The 23,659-nt window shown below is 42.1% G+C and overlaps 1 protein-coding gene across 3 annotated transcripts in view; it reads left to right on the top strand.

Moving 5' to 3' along the window:
• The first annotated feature begins 3,373 nt into the window (after positions 1–3,373).
• mdfic (MyoD family inhibitor domain containing) overlaps positions 3,374–23,659 on the top strand; it is a 259,828-nt gene continuing 239,542 nt past the window's right edge. For all 3 annotated transcript variants that reach the window (XR_004570813.1, XR_004570814.1, XM_034234274.1), the window contains exons 1-4: positions 3,374–3,645; positions 3,891–4,069; positions 6,414–6,524; positions 18,698–19,027. Coding sequence is in view for 1 of the 3 variants with exons in the window: in XM_034234274.1 (XP_034090165.1) it covers positions 3,976–4,069; positions 6,414–6,524; positions 18,698–19,027 (535 nt within the window). In the remaining 2 variants the exon portion in view is untranslated. The remainder of the gene's footprint in view (positions 3,646–3,890; positions 4,070–6,413; positions 6,525–18,697; positions 19,028–23,659) is intronic.

Below are 23,659 nucleotides of genomic sequence, written 5' to 3'. Positions count from 1 at the left end.
TATGTGGTGGTGGGGGGCTAGGGGTGGGGGGGGTTGGGTCTTGGCAGTCAGTTTATCGAGATGCAAGCAGGCTTTGATTTGCTCTGTGCATGATTCAATCTCCGAGGTGAACTATGGCCATTACACACTGCAAGGTCAAAATCCCATTACTTAAATGCAATTTTATCCATGATTTTTTTTCTCACAGGCCTCATCTCTCAAATATATCTTCACATCGCCACCCAGATAGGCAGGCCGAAAGCACTGCATGCTGGTTAACAGAGTTCTTGGCTTTGAGCAGCTCTAGGGGATGGAGTGAGGGAGTATCTGTATCCAGGTAATTACAGTATGAGGGGGCACAGAGGTCCTCTGTGATTACACATCAGCCCTGTAATGGATTCAACACTTATAGACGGAGAGAGAGAGGGAGACGCATTCCTTACCTTCCATTTGCTAAAGCAAGGGACGGGCGGGTGAGAGCAGGCAAGGTGGGGCGGGGTAGGTAGGTATATCTGCAAGATGGATTACGTGGGGTTTGCCGAGTTCAACATTGACACAGATTCATCGTAAATCATTATGCTGGGGACCCGGAGTGATTTCTGCATTAGTAGCAGAAAATGGAGTTCAGCCAGTCAATGAGGGAGGGCATATTTCACATCAATCACCTCCACACTCTCATGTTACCAAGGCTTAAATCTCACTTATACTGCTACCAATAGGGTTCAATGGCTATGATGGCAATCAGCAAGACACTGCACTAACAATACCATGCTGACTACATATAGAAGACACAGCATGGGGCATTTATTTATTATGTATTCTTGAAATTAGGAAAAGTAGAAAATGATGAAGGCACTAAAGAGGTGGTTTTAGATTTTAATGCACGCTATATTTATAGTTGTTGAAACTTTTTTAACTCATGTTGGCTAACTTTCTTGCAAGTATTTTTTTTCCTATTTTCATAGAGATAGTGTAAGCCGGGGACACTGAAGCGCCAATGAAGCTCACATTCTCAGACATCCATCCATCTTCTCCCGCTTATCCGTGGTCGGGTCGCGGGGGTAGCAGTTCCAGACAACATAATGTAAATAATCCTACAGAGTAACCTTACTTATGTTTGCGCTAAATGATACCCTTGGGAGTTTTAACTTCCCACCTTTAGCCCAACTCGACCCCTTTAAAACAAATCTCAAAAATAAATGAATCCTATAGACGTACTGTATTTAGGATATGGAAGGGGTAGAACTGCTTAAAAAGTTATATCAACACAACATTAATTATAGAGCAGATGAAAATACACTGTATTAAACAGTACAGGTTAAACAGAAATATGAATATAATGTTGATATTCTCTGTAGCAAGCTTGTGATATGTCTCATGAGTTCAGTTATGATGTTTATAATTCATTCTAATAAAATGTCATAAAGTGAAACTGATAAAACAATCCAATGTGTCTTTATTGAGCTGTTAAAGAGAGCTGTTAAATCATATTAAAAGTTTTAAATGGCTCATGTGCAGGCACTAAAAGACTGAAGAAACACACATTTCCACTGAATTACATTTTGATTAACTTTTAATGGTTTTTATCTGATGTCACTGTTTGCTTTATACATCACTAATGTCACTTTACCTTATAATGTGTGTCTCTAAATGGTCTTCTATTAATATCTTGAGTATTCAATTATTATTTTAGTTTTACATACTTCATTTTTCACAATGTTTCTGTATTGCTGGCCTGCAACAAGCATATTCCACAATGGGAATCAATAAAAGCATGATCATAAGCATTAAGCTAAAATGAATTAAAGCAATTTTTTCCCCCAAAAGGAAAGTATTAAGATTAAAATCACGTACAAAGTTGAATTAGTCACTTGAGGCTACCAGAACCAATTGGGATTTTGGGTCATTCCAGAATTGGAGGACATTTCATGTCCCCCATATAAAAAATCTAATAATCCATGTCCAAAAAGCTAAAACATGCACTTGTTGTGTTAAACATACTTGTATTGAGACAAGATGTATATAAAGTTGTAGAAAAAGTGGTTTCAAAATTTTATTTAAATTATCAAATAGCTCTCGAACATCCCCTAAAATGGCATTTTTCTCTTGTCCCCGCTTCTTGGTGACCAACTTGCATGTCAAATATAACATTTAAAATAGGGATTTTATTTACTTTTTTTGGTATTATTCTATTGATATATGTCTCTTGTAATGGTAAAATCAATTCGTTAAATCATAAACATATTTTAGATAACAGTAATTTTGCACAGAAGGTGTGTCCCTAAACATGCGTTCAACCCTGTTACCCAAACCTTTTTAGATTGGCACAGGAAGTGAACAAACTGTAAATCAAATGACACAGTGGAAGTGACATCAGCAAGCCATGTGCTAGTCCCATGGGTAGACCAAAACTAAGTCCTCTCTTTTATTTTTCATATTTTTACAATCTTTTCAGTCTTAAAAGAGCTCACTCTGACCCACTCAACCCTGTTACTGATATTATCAGAATAAATCATATTCATTTAAAAATTATCTTTCTTGCATTAGATATCCAAGTTGGTTGTTGCCTTGCAAGTAGCATTACATGCTACATCTAGCAATAATTCCTGAGGTTAAACTCAAATTAGCATTGATTTTCAACCCTGTTACTTTCAACCCTGTTACTATAATTAGAGTAACAGGGGTAATTCTTCATTGGAAAATATTAATTTGATGCCTAGCTGGGCAAATCACTTTTTTTGATGGTTTATTATCTGTTTTTCCTAAATACATAAAAAAATAAATAAAATAAAAGGTTCATTTTTCAAAAATGTTGGTGTCTAAATTGTCCTCCAATTCTGGAATGACCCTTTTATGTTTTATTTGAAATATCACTTCACTTAGTTTTCGTTCTCTTCCTTTGTTTTTACCGGTACGTCAACATAATGTATGATGTTCATATATTATCTTGAAACAATTACATGCTGGTTTCAAAAGTACAGAAGAGGACAAGGGCCACATGTGATTTTTTTTTTTTAATGAGATCAGGCCAAGATTTTTTGTTTATTCTGAGATTAAAGCCAGAATTCTGACTCTAAAATTTCGGAAAAAAAGTCACTATGGCTCTAATCGTCTTCCATATAGGATGTTGAAAACGTAGGAAAAATAAATAAATGTTCTCTTTAATAACACCTGCAATTACCCTGTATAGCCCCAAAGTAGGCCTCAATGTAATATTTTTGAACGATATGTTTTAATTTAGCGTATTTGAATGTAGAATACACATAAAAAGTTACATTTATGGACCTTTTTTAAAATATTTTTTTTACTTTTTCCTAACTTTATTTGTTGGGAGACTTGTTGAGGGAGGGCTTTGTTCACTTCTCTGCCGCGAAGGGAAGCAAAGAGAGAGAAGAGAGGCTGCACTGCAGGAATCCGGATATGATGAAAAGTTTGAGACGCAACTATCAGAAAACTACTGCACGTCGAAAGTGTCGCGCGAGAAGTATTATTGTTAACATCTGGACAAAGTGGGACTGGGACACGCGCTGACTGCTAAACTTACCGTTAAAAAAGTTTCTCGTCGCTTCTCTTTCACCCTTTTTTCGTCTTTTCTTCCCGAGAAAGAGTTGCAGGGAGGATAGGAATAAATTACATTTGAAGCGAGGGAGTTGTCATGTTTGAAAGGTAAGTCATTCTTTATAAACACTATGTCCGCTTTAGCTATAAACAGCACTTACCTTGACGCTTTTTTTCATAAAGAAAAAGGGGAGTGTGGGAACTGCACATGGAGTCTTTCAGCAAGTTTATGTAAGAAGCGAGAGAAGGGAAATTTCCACTAAGTTTTTACTGCAGCTCGACGTCACTTTTCTCGCTGTGTGAATAAGCAGACGGCTGTCTCAAGTTGACACGGTGTTGCTTTGTGTCTTCAGCTGATGATGAGACATTGGTTTGAGGGCTGAGGGAAAGGAGGAACTTCTTCTGCGGCTGTGTGTGTCCCAAAAACACGACTGTCTCATGTCCAAGGAGACTGTCCTGACTCCGGATGGGCCGGGAGGGCCAGGGAAGGGCCCTCAGCAAGAGACAAGTCCCCTGCTGTCAGCCTCACAAGGTAAGGACACACAGGATAGGCCACACATCACTGTCAGGGGAAATAAGTTACATTGAGGTGACCAAGGTGGGGTTTAGGGCTCCTAGGGGGCAACAAAAAGGTCCCAGAGTTCATATAACAAGATGTAATTTAACTAATATTTCAGTAAGTGGTAAGAAAAGTGTTTCCTAAAGTGTAAATACGTCCAGCTATGCACCAATTCACACCTATTAGCATATTTCTACTCTCATGAGGCATGGAGCCCAATGTTTTTGGTCCACTAATACAAAACATGTCTGTTGAAGTAGTTTATGACTTGCAAACAATTCAGAATCTCTGCTACAGTATATAATGCACTGCTCATGTGTACTTGAAGTTCTCTCTTGTGAATGTTAATGTAGTTTCTCTCCCTGCTGCCAATGCACTAGCTATAAATACGAGTGACATCTATGGTCAAGAACTCGTGTTGCTTATAAGGCCAAACATGTCAATTTTTCAGTGACCGCATTAACAGTTTACTGGTGTGTATGGAGCATTTGTAGGCCAGCTTTGGACAATATCAGCCTTGTCTTTTTAAATGATATTCATGTGATTTTAAGTACACATCAGTATCTGTGTTCCAGTGTTAAGCCTTGATAATGTTTTTGCTTTTTCCTCAATAAAGTCTGAAGAAACGCCCTGGTGACTCTTAACAGCAACCACAGCCAATTATAGTTTTTAATTAACTTTCTAGTTGCCCCTAAGATTATCACATGTAAAATAAGCTTACCCCCACACCCCCTTTTTTCATTTTTCTTCAAACAAGCAATGAACCATTAACCATCCTATTTATACCAAGCATCATTATGGCACTGTCAAAAAATAGCAAAGTAGGACAAAGTAAGCAATCACTGGGGCTGCTGGATTGCGAATGGATTTTCGCTGGACCTTCAAAGGCGCTTGTAGTTAAGACTGGATTTCCCCTCTCAGGGGACTGTGGATGTACTGAGAATAGAGCAATTTATTTCTAACTGTGATCACTAAATACTGCGATGCATCACACAGTACTGCTGCTAACACAACTCTGCTACCATACTGTACATCAGCTCCGAGCTGAGATATGCCATATCTATCTAGGGCTGCTAGCCTGCGCCCATCCATTCCACTCCCCCACCCATCACTGCTTACAAACAGAGAGTGTTGCCGCATTGTAACAACTGCTTCAAGCTTTAGTAAACAAGATTGCTAGGTTTTGCTGAATCATTCTTCTCCATTTTTTTCCTTTTTAGAATCACAAAAGTGACTCATGAGGCGGTATGTTACTGAAGAACGTGCAAGCTATGAGAAAAACTTCAGCCAATGAAAAGCACCTGGCTCGTAAGCAGTGAATAAAGTCATTGTGGAAGGTTTATTTCCTGAACAAAGCAGCAGTGTGCAAAGCGTCAGCAAGTCTTGAAGTCAAAAAGCTAAAAGACAGGGCTTAGAGCAGGGGTGTCAAACTCAAGGCCCGGGTGCCAAATCCGGCCCGCCACCTCATTGTATGTGGCCCACAAGAGCTTGCAAAGAATATCATACGTTTATTATAAGGTTACGTGCCGCTTTACAGGAGCACGTTGCCCATAAACTACATGTCCCACAATGCATCTCATTTTGTGAGATGCGCACTGAAGAGACTTGAAACAATTACTTTCAATTATTTGCCCTAGACTTCTGCTTTCAGACGTAGTTAAGTTATTACCCTATCAGATAATAATCCAATGCAGAGGAAATATTGTTAAATAATACATTATATTATATATATTTATCTATGTATATTTATATAGTCTTAAAGTTACCACAGGCCCTTTGAGTGCAACCATAATTCTAATGTGGCCCGCGATGAAATTGAGTTTGACACCCCTGGCTTAGAGAGATGAGTGAAACTGTGTTTTTTTGCACAGCTATCGGGCCTGGAGTCTTTACCCGCATACTTTTTCCAATTTAGATGAATGCAGCTTTATGGCAGTAAAAAGAAGCTTGGCAGGTAGAGCGCACCCGGGAGAAGAAGGAGAGAAAATGAGATCCAGAGCTCTGCCAAGGCCTTTACCTGAACCGCCCCACCATGTTGAGCAACCATTTGCCCGGCAAAAGAAATACCTCTGCACCTCAGCCTCGTCCAGCTGTCCCTGACATTTTGTCCACTAAGGCTGACCCTGTAAAACGTTACATCCCCATGGAGGAATGGCTGTAATGCACCTTCATTTCAAACCGTTGAGCTCCTAATAGAGTAACATTAAATGAAACAACCTCTTGCCACATAATATCTTTCTGTTTAACTTTCTGTTCTACATGCTTTCCTTCTTATATTCTTTGTCCGTGTTTAACTGCAAATGCTTGTGATCCTCAGATGCTTGTGACAGTGAATCGTCAGGAAGAACAGCATCTCCGAGAAAACCGGACGCCGGAGGACAAAGTCACGTGACCGAGGAGAAGTCTACTTATGGCGAGCCTGTAAGAAGTAAGTTTTAACAACCTGGAACAGCTGCGGGCGAACAGCATGATATCTTGGTGTTATTTCGAACGATAACCAACAACGAGCCGTTTAATAGGGAGCGAGTGGAAATGATTAACATATTTGAGCTTTTTCATAGTCGGGTAGTTAAGATTAACTGCGGTGGGTGTTTAGCAATTAAACATTTAGATGATTCTAATTTAATCTTCCAAGTGTTGTGAAAGTTGTTATGACATTCGCACAGGGTCACAAGGCCAAGTCATTATTAGCTTTTCTCAAGTAGAAGATCCAGCACCAAAATGAGTGATAGCATGCTCTGTCTTTCTACCATAAGGACTTCCAGACGTTCCAGTATTTTGGAAGAAGGGAAATCCTGTTTGTGGTTCTGGCATCGACAACTTTAACGCACTGATTGCGTCTTAGCCACAATGTTTTCCCCCCGTACCAAACATTGACCTATTGAGGAAGAATTGTTCCAGCTGCTGCTTCAGCGTCACACTAAGACAACATGGCAGGCAGCGGTATTTTGTTCCTACCATTAATCTACTTTATTTATCATTTGTCTGCTGGTTTTTCATTGTAAAATAATAGTTGGCTTTTTCCTGCATCTCATAATCTGCTTTTATAACTTGGGAAAGTTTGGCAACCTGTATTGTAACTCTGAAATAATCACATTGTTTTATGCAAATGTCCTGACACAAGGAGGTTTTACAAAACAATTATTTGGCGTTGAACTGCTCGAGTTAACAGCAGGTCTAATTAAGTCTCGATGCACTCTTGCTCAGTTAAATGACTTGATACTGAGCTATGGATTGCAGGTCACAAAAAGAAACCGGCTGAAAGCTTTGTGTGTATTTTATTGTTCTTAAGAAGAGTGCGTTGTGTCAGCATAGGCTAATAGCAGCTGATTGCTTCCATCCATGTAAGTGCCTAGCTAGAATAAGGATTGTGTTTGCATTTGACACAACACTTCTTTTGTTTCTAGCTTGTTAACTTTTTCAGGGCGCTTTTTTTTGGAAGGCTTAATGACTTGCCAGTGGGTTGTTTACTGAATCGGCACAGAAAAGAGATTCAGTTGCAAAAGGAAAAAAGAGATTTTCTGTCAAGAGGTCTCTCTTGCTTGGCAGGTGTGTGGAGTATTGCACTTCTGGAGGGAAGCATGCTTTTCTTTCATCTCAGCAGATAAGCCCCTGTGACAACAGTTTTGCGTTTGTAATTGATGTCACCCCCCCTCTGCAACACACGCACACGCACACACACACTGTCTGTCTGTCTGTCTGTCTGTCTGTAAGGGAATTTTAGAGGAAGGCAGATATGCCACTTCTCTTTTGAGAGAGTTACAAGAACATAAATAGTCATGTCAAATACAGGCAAAACCCCCAAAGGTGCTATAATCTTTGTTTCATGTTCCTGTGTCTGACTGTGGTTGAATCAAAGCTGGGAGTTCTTACATTAAGGGGGGCTCAAATTAACCTATTTGTGTCGTAGTCTCACTGTGGTTTTGTTGGTTGAGGTGACCAATCGGATTGCTCGATGGCAGGAGTAATTGAGAGCCCTCCTCACAGCAGAAACAGGAAATCAATAAGAAATCATATGCCTGCGTACATCCTGGCCCCTCGCTGTTTTTTCCGCCCAATCCCCCGCTGTCCGATTGAGAGCTTGTGTACAGTATGTGGACGGCGACTTTTCACAACAAGAGGAAGCTTGTTGTGACCTTGTAAAAACAGCGCATATCCTATTTCAGCTATGATAACATTGTTTTGACAAGCTGTCTTTTTAACCGGGTCCCCTTAAAGAAGCAACGTAGACTTCAGCAGGCCTTTTCAGGAGAGTACATTAAACACTGTGGAACTGAACATAATGAATCATCAAGTGTGACCTAAGTAGCTGAAATGTTAATGAAGGGAGTATCATAAATTCACACGAAGTTGCAGTGCGGTGATTACCCCTGTGCCAACCACTGCGGCTTGTTAAACGAATAAACTAAGTCAAATCCTGCCCTTCCTGTTAGGCCCCTGTCAGTGAACGGTTCCTCTGTGGCGCTGCCATCCTGGGGGAGGAGGGAGGAGGGAGAATCTTGTGGGGGAGACAGACATTCCTCAAGAGACCGTTCTGGGTTTTCAAGCAGCTGATATCTCCTGCAAACAGGGCCTTGGCTCTGCGGCTCCTGCCTCAGAATAAATTGCCACCACCCAGCACCAATTTTAGGAGTTTAATCGTCAAATTATTCAACAAATTGTCAAATACTTTCCTTTTTCTGAACGCTTCTGTAGTTGATAACCTTACTAGCTTCCTAAGAACAGGTCTGTTTTTTTTTATCTGAGGTTGTAGTGAGAAAGGAAGGTCAAATAACACGACTCTTTTCCCTTTTAAAGGAAAGACATTAGTCTGGCCTTTGTGTGAATACCTGATTGGACTCTTTAGTGGCACACTTTCAAGGTTATTACCTGTACGCAAAATTGACCTTTTAGAAGTGAATTTGTGACCCCTAATAAATGCAGTAAAAGGGATTGTTTAACGGGGGAGTGTCTCATACTTGCACCTCTCTTTGCCAGGAAAAGATTCCTTGACAGTGCAACAATTAAGATTTATATACAAAACCATAAAGTGTTATGATATTAGACAGTTGGCAGAGTAAGACGAAGATAAAACAAAGGGAAAGTGCCCCTTCATCATCATTTTCATTATCACTGCTGAAATATAAGTATTGAATCAACATTCAGTCACACTTTGCCTATTATTCCAAAGTTACTTTTTAACCTCATGGCAGTTTTTCTTTTCACAGAATGTTTCTTTTCCGCCATAGGAAGCGCATAGTGATTGTTGTTATTCAAGATTCATATCTTTATTGTAATCCTCAGAGCCCTGTCTCTGCAGACATAATGTGTCTAAGGCCTATTATAAACGGACCCATCATTTTCAAGTGATTACTAACCAGTGGGTCATGGAATCAAAAACGGTATAAATAGGGTGAAATGCTAGTGTAGGGGTTGATTAAAATGCCCATTGTAATTCTACCTCTGTTGTAATTATTTTCTCATTGTCTTGGTGCAGATAGATTTCATATGGGACATTTCAAGTGTGTTCATTAGCATATTTTACCCCAAGTGCCCGAGCCTATTCACTGTTAATTTTTTTTTGATATTCAAAATACTTGAGCCAAATGATTAGATATGCATACCTCAATTCATGGTTGCGGTCTTTCAAGTACTTCTGTAAGATACCATGCAACATCTATGGATTTTAATTGTGGAGGAAGACTGTGTTTTTTTCTAATTGTTTTTTGCAGGGAATTGGAATCTTTATTATAATCTTTCAAAATCCTGTTTAGACCAATTGACATTTGCGTCTAACAGTTTCTTTTGTGCTGTGGTGGAATAAATATTCAGACATTTTACATTAATGAAAGTAGCAATAGCATAGTATAAAACTACTTTTAGCTATAAGGGGTCGGCAATACATAAATACTTGATATTGTGATATGAGACATTTTAGGTTGTAATGTTGCATAGGTGCTGTCTTTTGCTGGTTACACATATTTAGCTATTCTATGATTGTACTTTTTAACATTGAGTTGTTTTACCAAAAGCAAATATATGTTTTGCTATATCTGTAGAATACACATTTGTATATCTCTGCAGCTCCACAATACTTATTCAAAATGATATTTTAACACATATTAAGTCTATTGTGCCGTCTGCAACTTGAATATTGCACTTGTCCAAATTGCAAATAATTGTGCAGCCCTGCTTTCTATATTGTTGATAACTTTAATCTTTAATCATGCACTAAATTGTATGCTTCAGTTCGACACAAGTGTCATAGTCTTTCACAAGCCGCTCACCGAGAGGGTGAGAGTCAGTCAGTTCAAATGAGTGGCGCAGGGGGGATTACTTGGCCTCTAACAGGGTTTTGGCTTCAACATTAAGGTTAAAACCCTTTTCTATTACTGAGATCTGTGCTGATGTTGCCCCTGCAGCCCCGACCCCCTCGAGCATCCAGCTCCTTGCCCCCTTCGTGTTTGCAGGTTCAGTGCCTCTCTGCTAGGTCATTCTGTCAGGCCCCCTGATCAGTGGTCGGGGACCGGGGGTTGGCTCCCGTCCAGACTCACAGACAGCCGCTGCCGACACAGGCCCTGGCTACTGCGACACCCCCCTCTCCTCTCTCTCAGGCTAGAGCTAAAATCGATACAGGCGTCTCCGTGTTTAAGAAGCCACTCAGAGGCAGACGAGCACCTCTGTCCCGAAGGCTGATCTCTCAGCTTAAGGCCCTGATTGGCATCCCGAAGATGCGAGGCGCTGACCCACAGCTGTCCCATTAGCAGAGGGTTAATGCTGAGATTGATACTGAGCAAATAAAGGAACTAGGTGTGGGGGTGTTTTGATAGACTGTCTATCCCCTCTCTGACCTGGAGACGGACCTCAGTTGTTTTTGGCGCTTTTAGGGAGTGGTACTGTCAGATCTTCGACTCCACAATGCTGCGTTTGTGGATCTGTCGCAGATGCACACTGTATTTATCCCGGAGTGTGTGGCTGCCTCTCTGTCTGCATGTGTGTGCCTCTGTGTATTTGTGTACAAGTGTGCGCATGTGTAAGTCTGCGCGCCTGCCGTTGAATTTCAAACAAGTGAGTTTCCTGTGGAACTTCTACTTCAGCGAGGAGATTTTGAAGCTGGTGGAATATTTGAGTCATCGATGTAACTGAAACTGAAAACACCCGCCCATTCCCCTCTTTCCCTCTCCTGGCTTCACCCCCTCCCGTTCGCTCCTGCTCTGTTGCTCCGTTTTTGTTTTGAGTCGTCGGCGAAGAGAGGGTGGAGCACGTTTTTTGGGAGCCTGGCAGCTCCCTCAGGCCTGCTCTGAGTCTCGTCATAATTGATCTTTCTAGAGATGGTGGTAGCTAGCCGTGTTAAACCTAAATCCGTGCAGCTTTTTACAGATACTGCACTCACGCATTCGGCTGACTTTTTACTTCACTCTTTGCTCTCCTCTTGGATGGTAAGAAACAGATGAGGGAGAATAAGGCGTTTGACAAAGCTCATTGCTGAAACAGGCTCGTACAAATTCAGAAATGAGGAGAGGAAGAGAATAAGGCACCATTTAGTGTCTCTCGCAGCAGCCAGGTGGGGAAGCTTTGAACGCTCCGTAATCCCTTCTGCTACATTAGAAGCACTCAAATTAGCACCATGCCAAATTCCACACAAACAGCGAAGAGACCGGAGACTTCTGTGGACGCAGCTCGGGGGTGTGGAACCGGGCCCTGTGTGAACGGCTTCCCCTCCACATGATTCATGCAAGAGAAAATGGCATCTCATTGGGCCTTCTCAATGATTCAGATAGCAGTCGGACATATTCATCTGGGAAAATGTTCCGTTTTGAAATCAAAGGATAATTGATGACCCCCTTCCCGGCACACACACACTCACACACCTTATGCATGAGTACGCTGAGAGTTTCATGTCGTCAAATCAAGCTCTTGTCTTTCAAGTTGCCTTTGCTACTGTAAAATGTAATTAAGCAGAACAAGGTCCGAGGGGGTTATTTTTTCCACTCAATCAGCAGCAAAATTTGAAATTAGTAAATCCCTGACGCCCTGCTTCTCTCTTTGTTGAGTGGAGGCGGTGGCGGTGCTGGTAAAAGGGGGGGGGGGGGAGGAGATATTATTAAGCTCTGTCTTCCCGTGTCACTTCCCCTTCAGCAGGTTGTTGGAGCCAAATTTGAATGACTGTCACAGAGAATTAAAACGGGCGGAAAATAAGTGTCACCACTGTAAACGAGCTGAGCAATATTGACTGATTGCTCTGGAATGAGATGGGGGGGGGGAAAAACCGGACAAAAATGTGATGTTTCCTGCTTAAATGAGATGCAACACTATGTGATCAGCCGTGACAGGTGAAGACAGCTAATAGAGTTCTGTGGCAGGTTACACACCCACACCCACACACACACGCACACACACACGCAGAGCCTGTCACTTTTGCTGATGAGGATCCAATATCATAGCAGGTAATTTAGCCATCCTCAGCGGTCATCATCATCCGTGCCGACCGCCAATCCTCGTCATTTTATCTTGGATAAATACAAAACAATGTGTGTTTGAACTGACAGGGCCAGGGTTGCTGTGTGATGTCCGGAGTTTTTAAATATCTGTTGAAACAAGTGACATTTCTGTTAGCCCGCGTCAGGCCGCCGTCCATTCTGTGTAAACAGATCGAGACAAGACAATCGTTTTTTTCCCATTCTTTCACCGAAGGAGTCGTGTTTTCTAATCAAACGCTCGTTCTTGGTCGCCAGTTGACATGGCCAATTTGCTCTAATTTCACACCGCTGATATCTGCAATATATGGACGCTCATCACAGTTTGTGGGTTTTGTTGTGCTGGGACACTTGAATGATGATCCTGTCCCTTACGATGCGTCCTTTTTTCTAGACAATAAAGAAAGTCCTTGTCCCGTAGTTTGGAAGGTCAAACGGTAAACGAGGCTTTGATATGCCCAAGAAGCATTTCAATCGGAGCCCTTTGTAATAACATTCATTGTACTATTTTTCTCTCTCTCTCCCCCTGTCCCCCTCACTCTCTCTGCACTATAATTCCCCTGGTTTTGCGTCTATAAATATGGACAGGGAAGATGTATAATTTCTAATGAGAAAATATATCCCTTTGGATTGAAAGGCAGGGGCTGTTCCGCACGCTGCTGTTTGTTAGGAGGAGAGATGATACCTCAGGCTGTTTTGGCGGAGAGAGGAGGGAGGGGGGGTAGGAGTGGTGATGGTGCTGCTGGTAAGAGGAGTCTGGCTAGGTCATTGCACATTTACAAATTAGCATTTCAATCATGCAGGTACATGGCCAGCCGAGCAGAAAATATACATGTTTTTCTAATACAAGGCACAAAAAGATAAACAAAACACTAGCCGTGTTAGTAGAATTAGCATTTCAGAGCTAACTGTCAGTGTGCCCACTGTTGTTTGGGACTCGTCTCTAAATATATAGGTGCCTCCGCATAGGCGTTCATATTCTATTCAGTGTTAACTCCCATAGTCGTAGAATTGTGTAATAACGGCTATTAGGAGATAAACACAAGATCTGGATTGTGGTGTTTATTTGGCTGACATGATGTGACATTTGAATAACTGTATGCTCTGTCTATGATGGGCATTCTAATAAGCCTATGCAAACACCTCTCCTCTCTTCTCCCTCTTCCTCTCTGTCTCAGGGGCATTACTATTAAAAAGGAGTGAGCTTTAGAAACGGCTTGTGTGGTTGTTCAATCCGCTGCCTGCCTTACCTGTGACTCGCAGCGGAGCAGTGTGCAAATGAGAATCTCCATACTGCCCCGTTTGACCTCTGTGTTATATTTTCATGTTCTCCACTATTTTAGAATTCTTGTTTATACAGCTCTGTTTCAGTTGACATGCATGTATGCATATTCCTTCCTGGTAGGTCTGTGTGTACGTGTGTGAGATCTAGCAGGCTTTTGACATACTGTACATATATGTATGTACTGCTCCTCTTTTCTACTGTCTTTTGGGTACAATTTCCAGCTCCCTCCTGTAGGACCTATTTTTTGTGACAAAAGCGGAGGTGTTTATATACTCAGTTTTACATACAGAGCGCACAGCTCCGGCGCTCTCCAGGCACTCCGGTACTCGGTCCCTGTGTGGCGCAGCCACTGAAGACTCGGTGACAAATGGCAATTATATTTGTGTGTTCTTCATGAATCCATCAAACACTGGCCTTTTAAAAATGCTCCCCAGATATTTGAGGCTGTCAGCTACTAGTAGCTGGGACCAAATTGGGATGCTGCTTAGACAGTCAAGAAGCACTCACCCCCTAGTTTCCCCTGTGATGTGTGTGACAGCGTGTGTAGGGGGATTCCATGTTTTATTCAACTACAAATGTACACTCTCAACAGTTGTTGATGTGCTCGAAATAGGGCGGTTACAAGTCCAATTTGAAGTGTGTGTGCGCATATGTGTGTCCATTTCTTTCTCCCAAACATGGTGTTTTAATGCAACCTGTCAGGTTGTGTGTTTTCAGTTATCTCAGGACACACACCCTTCCTTCAAAACCTTGCAACTGTACAGCTCGGAGGATTTAAAAAAACTTGCTGGGAGTTTTTCGCATCAAATTTTGATGCCGTTTTTTGTTTCCTGCTGTTTTTATAAAGTATGAACAATGCAGCAGCAGAAGCTCTGTCAGGATTCATTAACAGACAACACACTCGTACTTGCATTTATTATCAGAATCCTCAGATGTGGAGTTCAAAAAATGCCATTAAGGACATATATTATCATGAATCTAAAAACTCTAACCTAGTAAAAATCCATACGCATTATCATTTTATTAATTTCTTTGATGCACCAACCAACCAGCCAGCCGGCGTAGCATACTTCCAACAGGGCCGATTGTATTTCTGCTTTCTCTCATTATGTCTTCATTTGTCTCACGGTGACTGTACAAGTCTGTCATTGCCATCTTTTGACAGTATCATCATTATCATGATCAATGCTTATGAATATTACTCCATCGTGTCCATTCATCTCAGTCACCGTGTTCCTCAGGATAAAAATAAAGAGACAGTGTAAAGCCTCCAGGAGCCTTCCACTGGGGCACACTTCAGCCCAACTCCAACCACTTTTTAGGACTTCAGAAACCTGAGCCGCCGCTTACATGTGTGGTGGTTTCTTTATAACTATTTATGCTTTGGCAAATTGAAAGCTCGACATCCTCAAATGGAAAGGTAATTATGCCTCCCAGTCTACTTCGGCCTTTTTGTGCTTGAACATGTGTTTATGTATGCTAGTTCGTTTAACCTCAATGTGACAGAGCAGTGTGTATTTATGCAAGACGATATGGGTGATGGATTTAAGGAACCAACTTCTAGATGGGAGTTTTGCTGTGTAGTATTGACTTACAAATACTCAAGAAACAGGTGAATTATCATTACGGTACAGTGTTAGCTGTGAGTTTTGCTAAGTCTGTGTGGGGTCTTTGCAAATTAGTTTGGAGTGCTTTCTGTGCATTAAAATACATCTAAGGAATTAAATAATTGCAAACACAAACAGCGGGATTAGAACAGTTAGCTTGCTAATTTTTATTTCTGGATTCTGCAAATGTTAAAACATACATTTGCAGATTGTAATCTAACCTAGTAGCAGAAAAAATCTCTTACAGTTTGCCGAAAAGCTAACTTTTGGTCTGCAACAAACATCAAACAAAGTCATTTGGGAAAAAAAACGATGTACTTCATGCCTCTCCGTCCTGAAGTGACCGATGTCGGATACCTAATAGTGAAATAATCAATTTGAAAGAAAACTTCTCCTTGAAACGCCAAAAATCTTCCTTGGCTAACCCAAGTAGGACCCATATTGTTGATATGTAGATCACCCTACTGCTCTGTGTGTAACCAGCCTCCCTTATGATAATTGTTTGCCAAGCATTAAAACAAAAGGCTGTGGGAAGAAAAACATGTCAAGTTGCAGCTGCCAGCGCTAGAAGTGAAGAACAACAACAGATGTAGCGTTCTCCGTGTCTCCTTGTTAGCAAGCTTTCAGTCTCTCTCCACATTATCATGGGCAGGCTGCGAGGCTTTTGTCTTTTGGAGGAGAAAATCCATCAACCTGGTCTTAAATCACTGCATAATGAATTCTATCGTGTGCTACCCAGTTGTCTAATTTCAAATTGCGTGGAATCCTGATCCCTAAAGTCTATTTGTTTACGGAGGCTGCATGCAGAAGCCCGAATGAGGAGAAGGCAGAAACCCAGTGTGTGTATTTAATTGCTTTGTTTTACATCTACATTCACGTCCGGCCTCTCCCAGGGTGATGTGTTGTTAAAAAGCGCCAGGCCCCGATTCCCACACTCTCTCTTGTTAACCGTAATTGCACTTGTTGGTGAGCTGACGGAAGGAAAATAGAGATGGAAAAAAATGACCGGCAACGAATTAAGTTTCTGTTTTTGTCCACATTTGTTGTTTTTTGGACAGCTGCACGAGACAGCTGTTAGAATAGGCACAATACGATGCTCAAGACGGCATATATTTAACGTATATACCAAACGTATAGGAAACGGAATAGAAGCACGGTTCCCACAGACAGACTTAAAGAGAGATGAATAATTCACAAAATCTGTAGTTAAGCGTGCACTGGTGGCGCGTGCACATGCTCAGCGGCTCTGATGTGGAGGAAGGTAACGCAGGAGTAGGTCCCAGTAGAGCTGCATGTGCAGGTGTTCCTCTCACCTCCTTTACTCACTCACATCCTTCGCCTTCTTTCTTATCAGACAGGTCGCTGTCTCCTGACTTTCTGTGGCTGTCACACTCACACACTTAGAAAGGCCATCTCTGAGCGTTCAGAGGAAAGGAGATCATTACTGTTGCAGACAGCAGCTCTTTTTGTATATGCACAGTATCACAGGTTTTCTTTCTCTTTTTACTCTCGTTTCTCGCGCACTGACTTAACTCGCCTGCTCCCACAAACGCGTGTCTGCCTACAGCGGTGGCTTTTGTGAACCTGTCACATATACGCGTTCCTATATCTCTGCGCTCCCTTCTGTCGGGCCGGGTTCAAGTGTTTGCCATGTGATCGATATGATCATGTTAGGGAATGGTGGCAAGATTTGCTGAGAGTGATTTAGCTGAGAGTGGTGCGTCTCCATTACCGTGTTCCCTTTGAACATCACAAGCTACAGTGACTTTATATGTGAGTGAAAGGTATGAAGTGAAAGATGCCGACAAAGTTCTCTTCAGTTAAAATAAAGTTACAGGGTTATCACGCCATCAGCATAAGGGTAAAAGGAATCATCTTGCAATAAATAGACATTACAAAGTAAGTTATGAAAGTAAAGCAGTGGTTCCTTTTATATGCTCTTATTGAAGTATTGTGCTTTATGTTCCCATCTTACATATTAAAAGGGAAAACGGGTAGATGTATGTCATGTTTCAAGGTCTGCACAATTTAAAATTGCACCAAAAATATATGAAATTGATCATGATGTGATTTTTAAGAGGATCTGCACCAGAACATGTGTTTTTATTAAGTCTGGAAAATAGGATTTGTAGGTTTGGATATCTCTGCTGCGACACAGTATGTTATTCAAAATGGTATTTTAACAAATATTTAACCTTCATTTAGCTTCGTGCGATTTGAATATTGCACAAATACATATTGTGATTTTGAGAAAAGTTTCAAATAATTGTTTAGCCTTACTGTAGTCCTATATGTTTTCTATATTAATGTATAGACCGTCCTACATTAAGACATTGAGCTTGCCGCTAAATAAATACAAGTAAGGTGAAATGCAATCACTTAACTGTCCTTAAACCTGATGTGAGTAGATGTCAACTTTATTGTCAATCTTTCAGTTTGTGTGTACAGACGGAGAGATCGGAATACCATTTCCCACAATCCCGAATACAAGTACATGTGATGAAACTACACATCTAATGGTGCTTTTCCACTGCAGCACGTAGCACGGTTTAAGCCCGGCCCGCTTTTTTTTGCTTTTCCACTCGGGGTAGTTCCGGCTCAGGGCTACTTCTTCACCTTTTTTCTGGCCCTCCAAAATCGAGGTTCTTACCGGGCCAACAACCGGGCTGAATATGCTAAACTGGTGACGTACAGTAACTCTCTCGACTGCTGATTGGTCAGAGAGAATCGCTGGCAAGGGGGCTACAACTACAACAAAATGAACATATTTCACCGTGATTTCATTGTAATACACGTTTCAAAACGATGCCGAAGAACAACATACTGATACCGGTCTGCAGACAGACGGCAGGAGAAAAACCTTTTGAAATGTGTGTTTTCTGAATGGAGATCGGATTGATCAGGCTAAGCTAACGTTGTATATGCTCCAACCACACTCACAACAACGGCCTACAGACATAAATAAACCTGCGACTGTATTCGCCATGACACAGGCAGTCTGTGGTTTGTACTTGTTTAACTTTTGTCTAGTTTCTGAACAGATATGAGGAGCTGTGAGCTCTGAGGGCTAACAGCTAACGGCTGTTTTGGTTTTGTGGTTTCCTGTTACTAAACTGTAATGGAAACGCAGCATAAAGTGAGCTGACCTACCAAGGCCTAACCATACCGTACTAAGCCGTGCTAGGTCCTGCAGTGGAAAAGCGTCATAAGTCTTTTACTAAACTAATACAAATCTTATTTCTTATGTTTTCAGCTCAACCAGAGCCTGCCGATGGAGCCGCTCGCAAGGATCAATATGGCTTTCACCACAACAGCACTGGCACGCCCACGTTCAGCAACGGCGTACACCCGGGGGCCGCACGCACATGCTCCTGCGGTGCCAACAGCCCCACGGGGGCCACGGGTGGTTCTGGCCCCGGCACAAGAGAGGCGCCGACCACGGAGCAGCCCAGGAAGCAGCCGTCGACGCCGGTGTCGCAGAGGATGCAGAGGAAACTGAGGTCCAGCTTGTCGGTGAACAGCGATAGCAGCCGGCGCAGTAAAGGCAGCTCCACCAGCTCACAGAAGCCTCCTTTACCCGAGGGTGAGTAGCAACACACAGGGAAATCATGACAGTGAGTAAGAGAGAGCACAGACACAGTACTACTAACTTCTCGAACGCTTGTTTGCACGCATGCTTCTCTCTTTTGCATCCCATCTTCTGTTGGTCATTCATTCCATGGGGCCGTAGGGATGTCTCAAGAATTCAGGCCAGTTCTTATTGTATTATTTGCATTGTGTATAAAAAGACGTGTAGTTTGTCGTATGCGTTGAAATATTCCTAATTCAACTCCCGTAAAACATATATATATATTTTGTAAAATACATCAGTCATTATTCCATGTCACACAAAAGCATACATTGCTATATTTAAGTAAGAAGAAAAGTAAATCATCTGAGTAGTTGATCAAAATATTAGGAGACAGAAATGCTGCTCCCGGTCCTTTAAAAAAACAAAACACATAATATTTAGGATATACGTTCAACCATCACCTTAACAATTAATTCTCTTTTTTCCTCTCTGCTGTAATAATACCCATATTGATATAAACCCGTCCCTTCTTTCACCTTTTATTAATGGGAGTGCATGACCCCTGAAATCTATAACTCCCGTCAAGCAAATGACATCGTATCCCGCTGCTGTGATTTTTATTTTCCTGAACAACAAGTCAGAGAGTGCGTTTGCGATGCCGGGAAGCCGTCACTTTGTCAGGTGCTAGGCCGAGGTGAGTCCGGTAATGAAGGCGGACGGCTGGTCCTTTTCCATCGGGGAGATAGGTGTGACCGTCTAACGAGGCCTGAGAGCACAGGGTGCCTATTAAAAGTCGTGACCAGCCTTCTTCGGGCCCCTCACACCTCTCTGGGCCCTCTCTGGCTCTCCCTACATCCCGTCAGCACCACCGCGGCCCTCATTATCGTCGCATCCCTCCTCCAACTATTTGGCTAGGTGGCTGTGCGTGTGTGGACAACCTTCTGTGTTCTGTGGACAATTCACTACCTATTCGTGCAACTCGAGGCCTTTGCTGTTTTCTCTTTTCATGTGGACTCCAAAGTGAAGATGGGAAAATGTGTTCAAAGATGACTAATGGTCAGGTGTCAGGTTTGAGGGATACAAGTGGGCTGTCAGATGTGTACTTGATGATGCTTGCCTTGAAATATGCACTTACACAACGCCTGGCAAGTAAAAGTGGGATGCGTCCACCAGAGATATTCCAGACACATCATGTTTTCAACATCTTAATTGGTAAAGAACAGCAGAGAGGGTGCACAAGAATAGAACATACAACAACAGCAGCTTAACAAGTCTGTCTCATTATGGCTTTAGTGTTGCTTATTTGCAGACGCGAGAGCTCTCAAAATCAATATGTTCGCTCTCAACTATTTATTTCCCCCCGGAAAACAGCCAAGCTGTGGTGTTTGAATGTTTACACGGATTAACATAATCTGTTTGCCTGTGAAATTAGCCTCCTAAACAGCCCCCTGAACACAGGAAATAAAAGGCATAAACTAGCTGGATCTAGCTCTGGGGATTCTGTGATTCCTGGCACGTGCCGTTGGCATCGTAGCCGATCTGTGATAACACCACAGCTTCTGAGGAGGCATTCAGCACTCTGCTTTTGTTCAGCAGGGGGTGTTGTCTTTACCTTTGTCAACCAGTTTGTGTTTTTCTGTTAATTGTGTGTAATCAGCTGAGGTCTCCAAGCTGCTTTAGCCTCATTTAGAGATTTAAGTCAATGCCTCGAGCGTAGTGCAGATTAGCTACAAACCAAACAAAATGTGTGTATTGTGCAAGTCCTCTAGCTTTGACTTTTTGCCTCAGTCATGCATTATCAACAAGCCTGCTTTAAAGTGCATGTGGTGGACCTTCTCCATCCAGCCCACGTCCTCTGCCCTCTTTACCCATCTGTGCATTTCCATGGCCACCAAGGCCTGGTCTGATCAACCTCTTTCCCCCTCTGTCTGCCTCTCTTTGTGAGTTTGAATGTTTTGCACAGCTTGCCGCTCTGAGGCCCATCCAGCTTGTTTTGTGTCATGCCGCTCCCTCTTTTTTGATGTTAGCTTTCCAGATGTCTCAAAGTATTTCCTCAGAGGCGCCGGACGCTGTTTTCGGCCCCTGCAAACTCTGGGCTTCATCGCCGCTCACTGACATTAAACAGGAGACGTGTCAGTGTGCGCTGCTCTGTCTGTCTGTTGGTTGGTTTCACTCTGTGTCTCTGTCTGTCTCTCTCTGTTTTCCTGGAGATGTGCCTCTCGTCCTGCTCTCTTGTGTACAGTGTACGCCCCCCCCCCCACCCCCATCGTCTTTCTCTCTCCTTTTTACTGGCTTCTCTAAGATCCAGACTAATCGCTGGTGTTGAATTATACATCCAAGTGAATAGTTGAGATGGCCGGCCGCTGCTTAATGCCTATGTGTTTATACCCTATTCACACTCTACTGTTACATTCTGAGCGCATGGCTATACCCTCTGGGTCCTTCAAAGTTTGTTTGGCTGAACTTTGAGGTTTTGTGCATGGGGCTTTGACTGGGCGCTGTTTATTGTGTTCATTTTGTAGCGCTCGCATGGCAGTACACTTTACCCAATGCCAGTATGAGTTTCGCAACACCAGCATGAAAAAAAATCCAATTTACCGCACGTCCACTACAGATGTTCCGAATTTCTCCTCCCACCACTGCCAGTGTTATGGCCTGAGATATTATGGCCTCAGATAAGGATAATAAGATGCATTCAAACTTCAGGTACCCTCACTCACATACATATTCACACACTTGCTCGTTTCATGTTCCCCTTCTCTATCTTGTTTGTATCACAGTCAGCTTCTGGTCAGCCCTGAGCACCACAAAAAATAGGATGAAGGAAAAAAAAGATTCCTCTACTTTGATTAATCAAACATGAGCATCCAGCGGTCCTCAGCTTGCCTTCCCATGCCGCCCTCCACACTCTCCGCCTTTCGCTCTCCCTCTAACCCAATCAGTAACAGCTCCTTCTGACGGCTCAAGATGGGCTGATGAAAGTTATGCAAATGTGCCCTGTTTGTAATGCTATTTTTCTGCATCCATCCACATCATGTCTCTTTAACACTCCAAAGCAGTGGCGCTGCTCTGGCCTCGGTTCAAAAAGGAGACAGCTGCAAGGAGTTTATGCCATGCACACTTAGTGAGTGATATTGAGTATAATTTAGTGCCTTATTGCAACTACACAAGTTCTGGTGTTAAGCAGCTATTAACGATATCATACGGTCAATTGTGATAGTTAGTTTGAAAAAACGTTTTAAATATAAAAAAGAAGAAGTTGAACTACAAATGTGCATTAAAATATAAAATAAAACTATTTTAGATAAACACAAGTAAAAATATGCACATTGTAATACAATATATAACATGTATATTACACTCAGAGGTTGCGCTAGACTTTTTCGCTGCCCGTCATTTCGACGGACAGGATCGTAAAACTTCCGTCAAAATCCAGAATTACCCGTCAGCCTTTACACAACTCTGACGGGGGGGGAAGCATGCTCGTGAACTGTCAACGGGGGGGGGGACGACGACGACAGTTCACATGCGCCGTGCACAGCGTAAAGCCAAAACTCACAGACATTTCAATGATTTGTACGGCACAGTTAGGTTTGGAAACGGTGTAATTTCCTTTTTGGAGGGCATGCGTAACACGGCATAACACCGGAGCCTCGCTGCGGGGAAACTTTGGCGCTGTTCCGAGTTTTTTCTAATCTGTCAAAATGACGGAATGCTTTTAGATTTGTCCGTCATTGTTAAAAAAAAATCCGGTTAACGCGACCTCTGATTACACTATGTACTTTGTTAATCAGTTTTCTTTGGGTTTTATTGTATCATACATTTCACTTAAAAACATTTTTTTAGTGTTAAGCACAACAAAAATAAGGTCTTTGATTTGATATGATTTTGTTATTTATTTATTTAAGAAGGCACAATGCACATCAACATATGCACTTGAGTCCAACATGTAAATATGCCAGATTTAGCTATAGAGACATTTTGCAGTCCCTGGCAGGTTAATGGCATTAAAATAAAACACATAAGGATAGAAAAACACAATAATCATCAAAAGTCTTGAAGAATAATTAAATTGCGTTTCATCTAATGACATTTTCTCCCTGTAGTTAAAGAGTTCTGTAAGAAAGCTCTTGTCCTCTGCATCCTGCACTCCCTGCATGGCATCACTAACATATTGTGTGTGTGTGTGTGGAAGTAAAATATGTAATTTGTTCTTTTTCATTACCAATTCAGCACGGACGCATTTTAATGAAACTAATTCCGCCATTGAGAAACAGATTTGTGATGGTTAATGGGTATATTGGGAATTTAAAGGGGAACTCTTTATTGCCGTGCTGCAACAAGCTGAAAGTTGCCACCAGCTATTTGACGGCAGTCTGCGACGAGGTTAAATGTTAATCAGAGGTGTGAGCATTGGCGGCATTAATCCACCTATTTACCGGGAGACACTGTTGGACTTTTTCTAATCGTCTGTGTGTGATCAACCTGGCAGTTTGCATGATAATGCCACAATTATTTAGCAGTCCGTTAATCACAACGGCAGGAGAGGAATTCATTTATTTGAATATTTCTTATTTCACCATCCTCCCGGCAAGTTACCGGTTCCACCTGCCAAGCATGCGAATCCTCATCCAATCACACCGC

Source organism: Gymnodraco acuticeps, unplaced genomic scaffold, assembly GCF_902827175.1.
Source record: "Gymnodraco acuticeps unplaced genomic scaffold, fGymAcu1.1, whole genome shotgun sequence".
In the NCBI taxonomy this organism is placed as follows: domain Eukaryota; kingdom Metazoa; phylum Chordata; class Actinopteri; order Perciformes; family Bathydraconidae; genus Gymnodraco; species Gymnodraco acuticeps.
The sequence above is the reverse complement of the archived record's forward strand: the minus strand, read 5'-3'. Positions and strand labels throughout refer to the sequence as shown.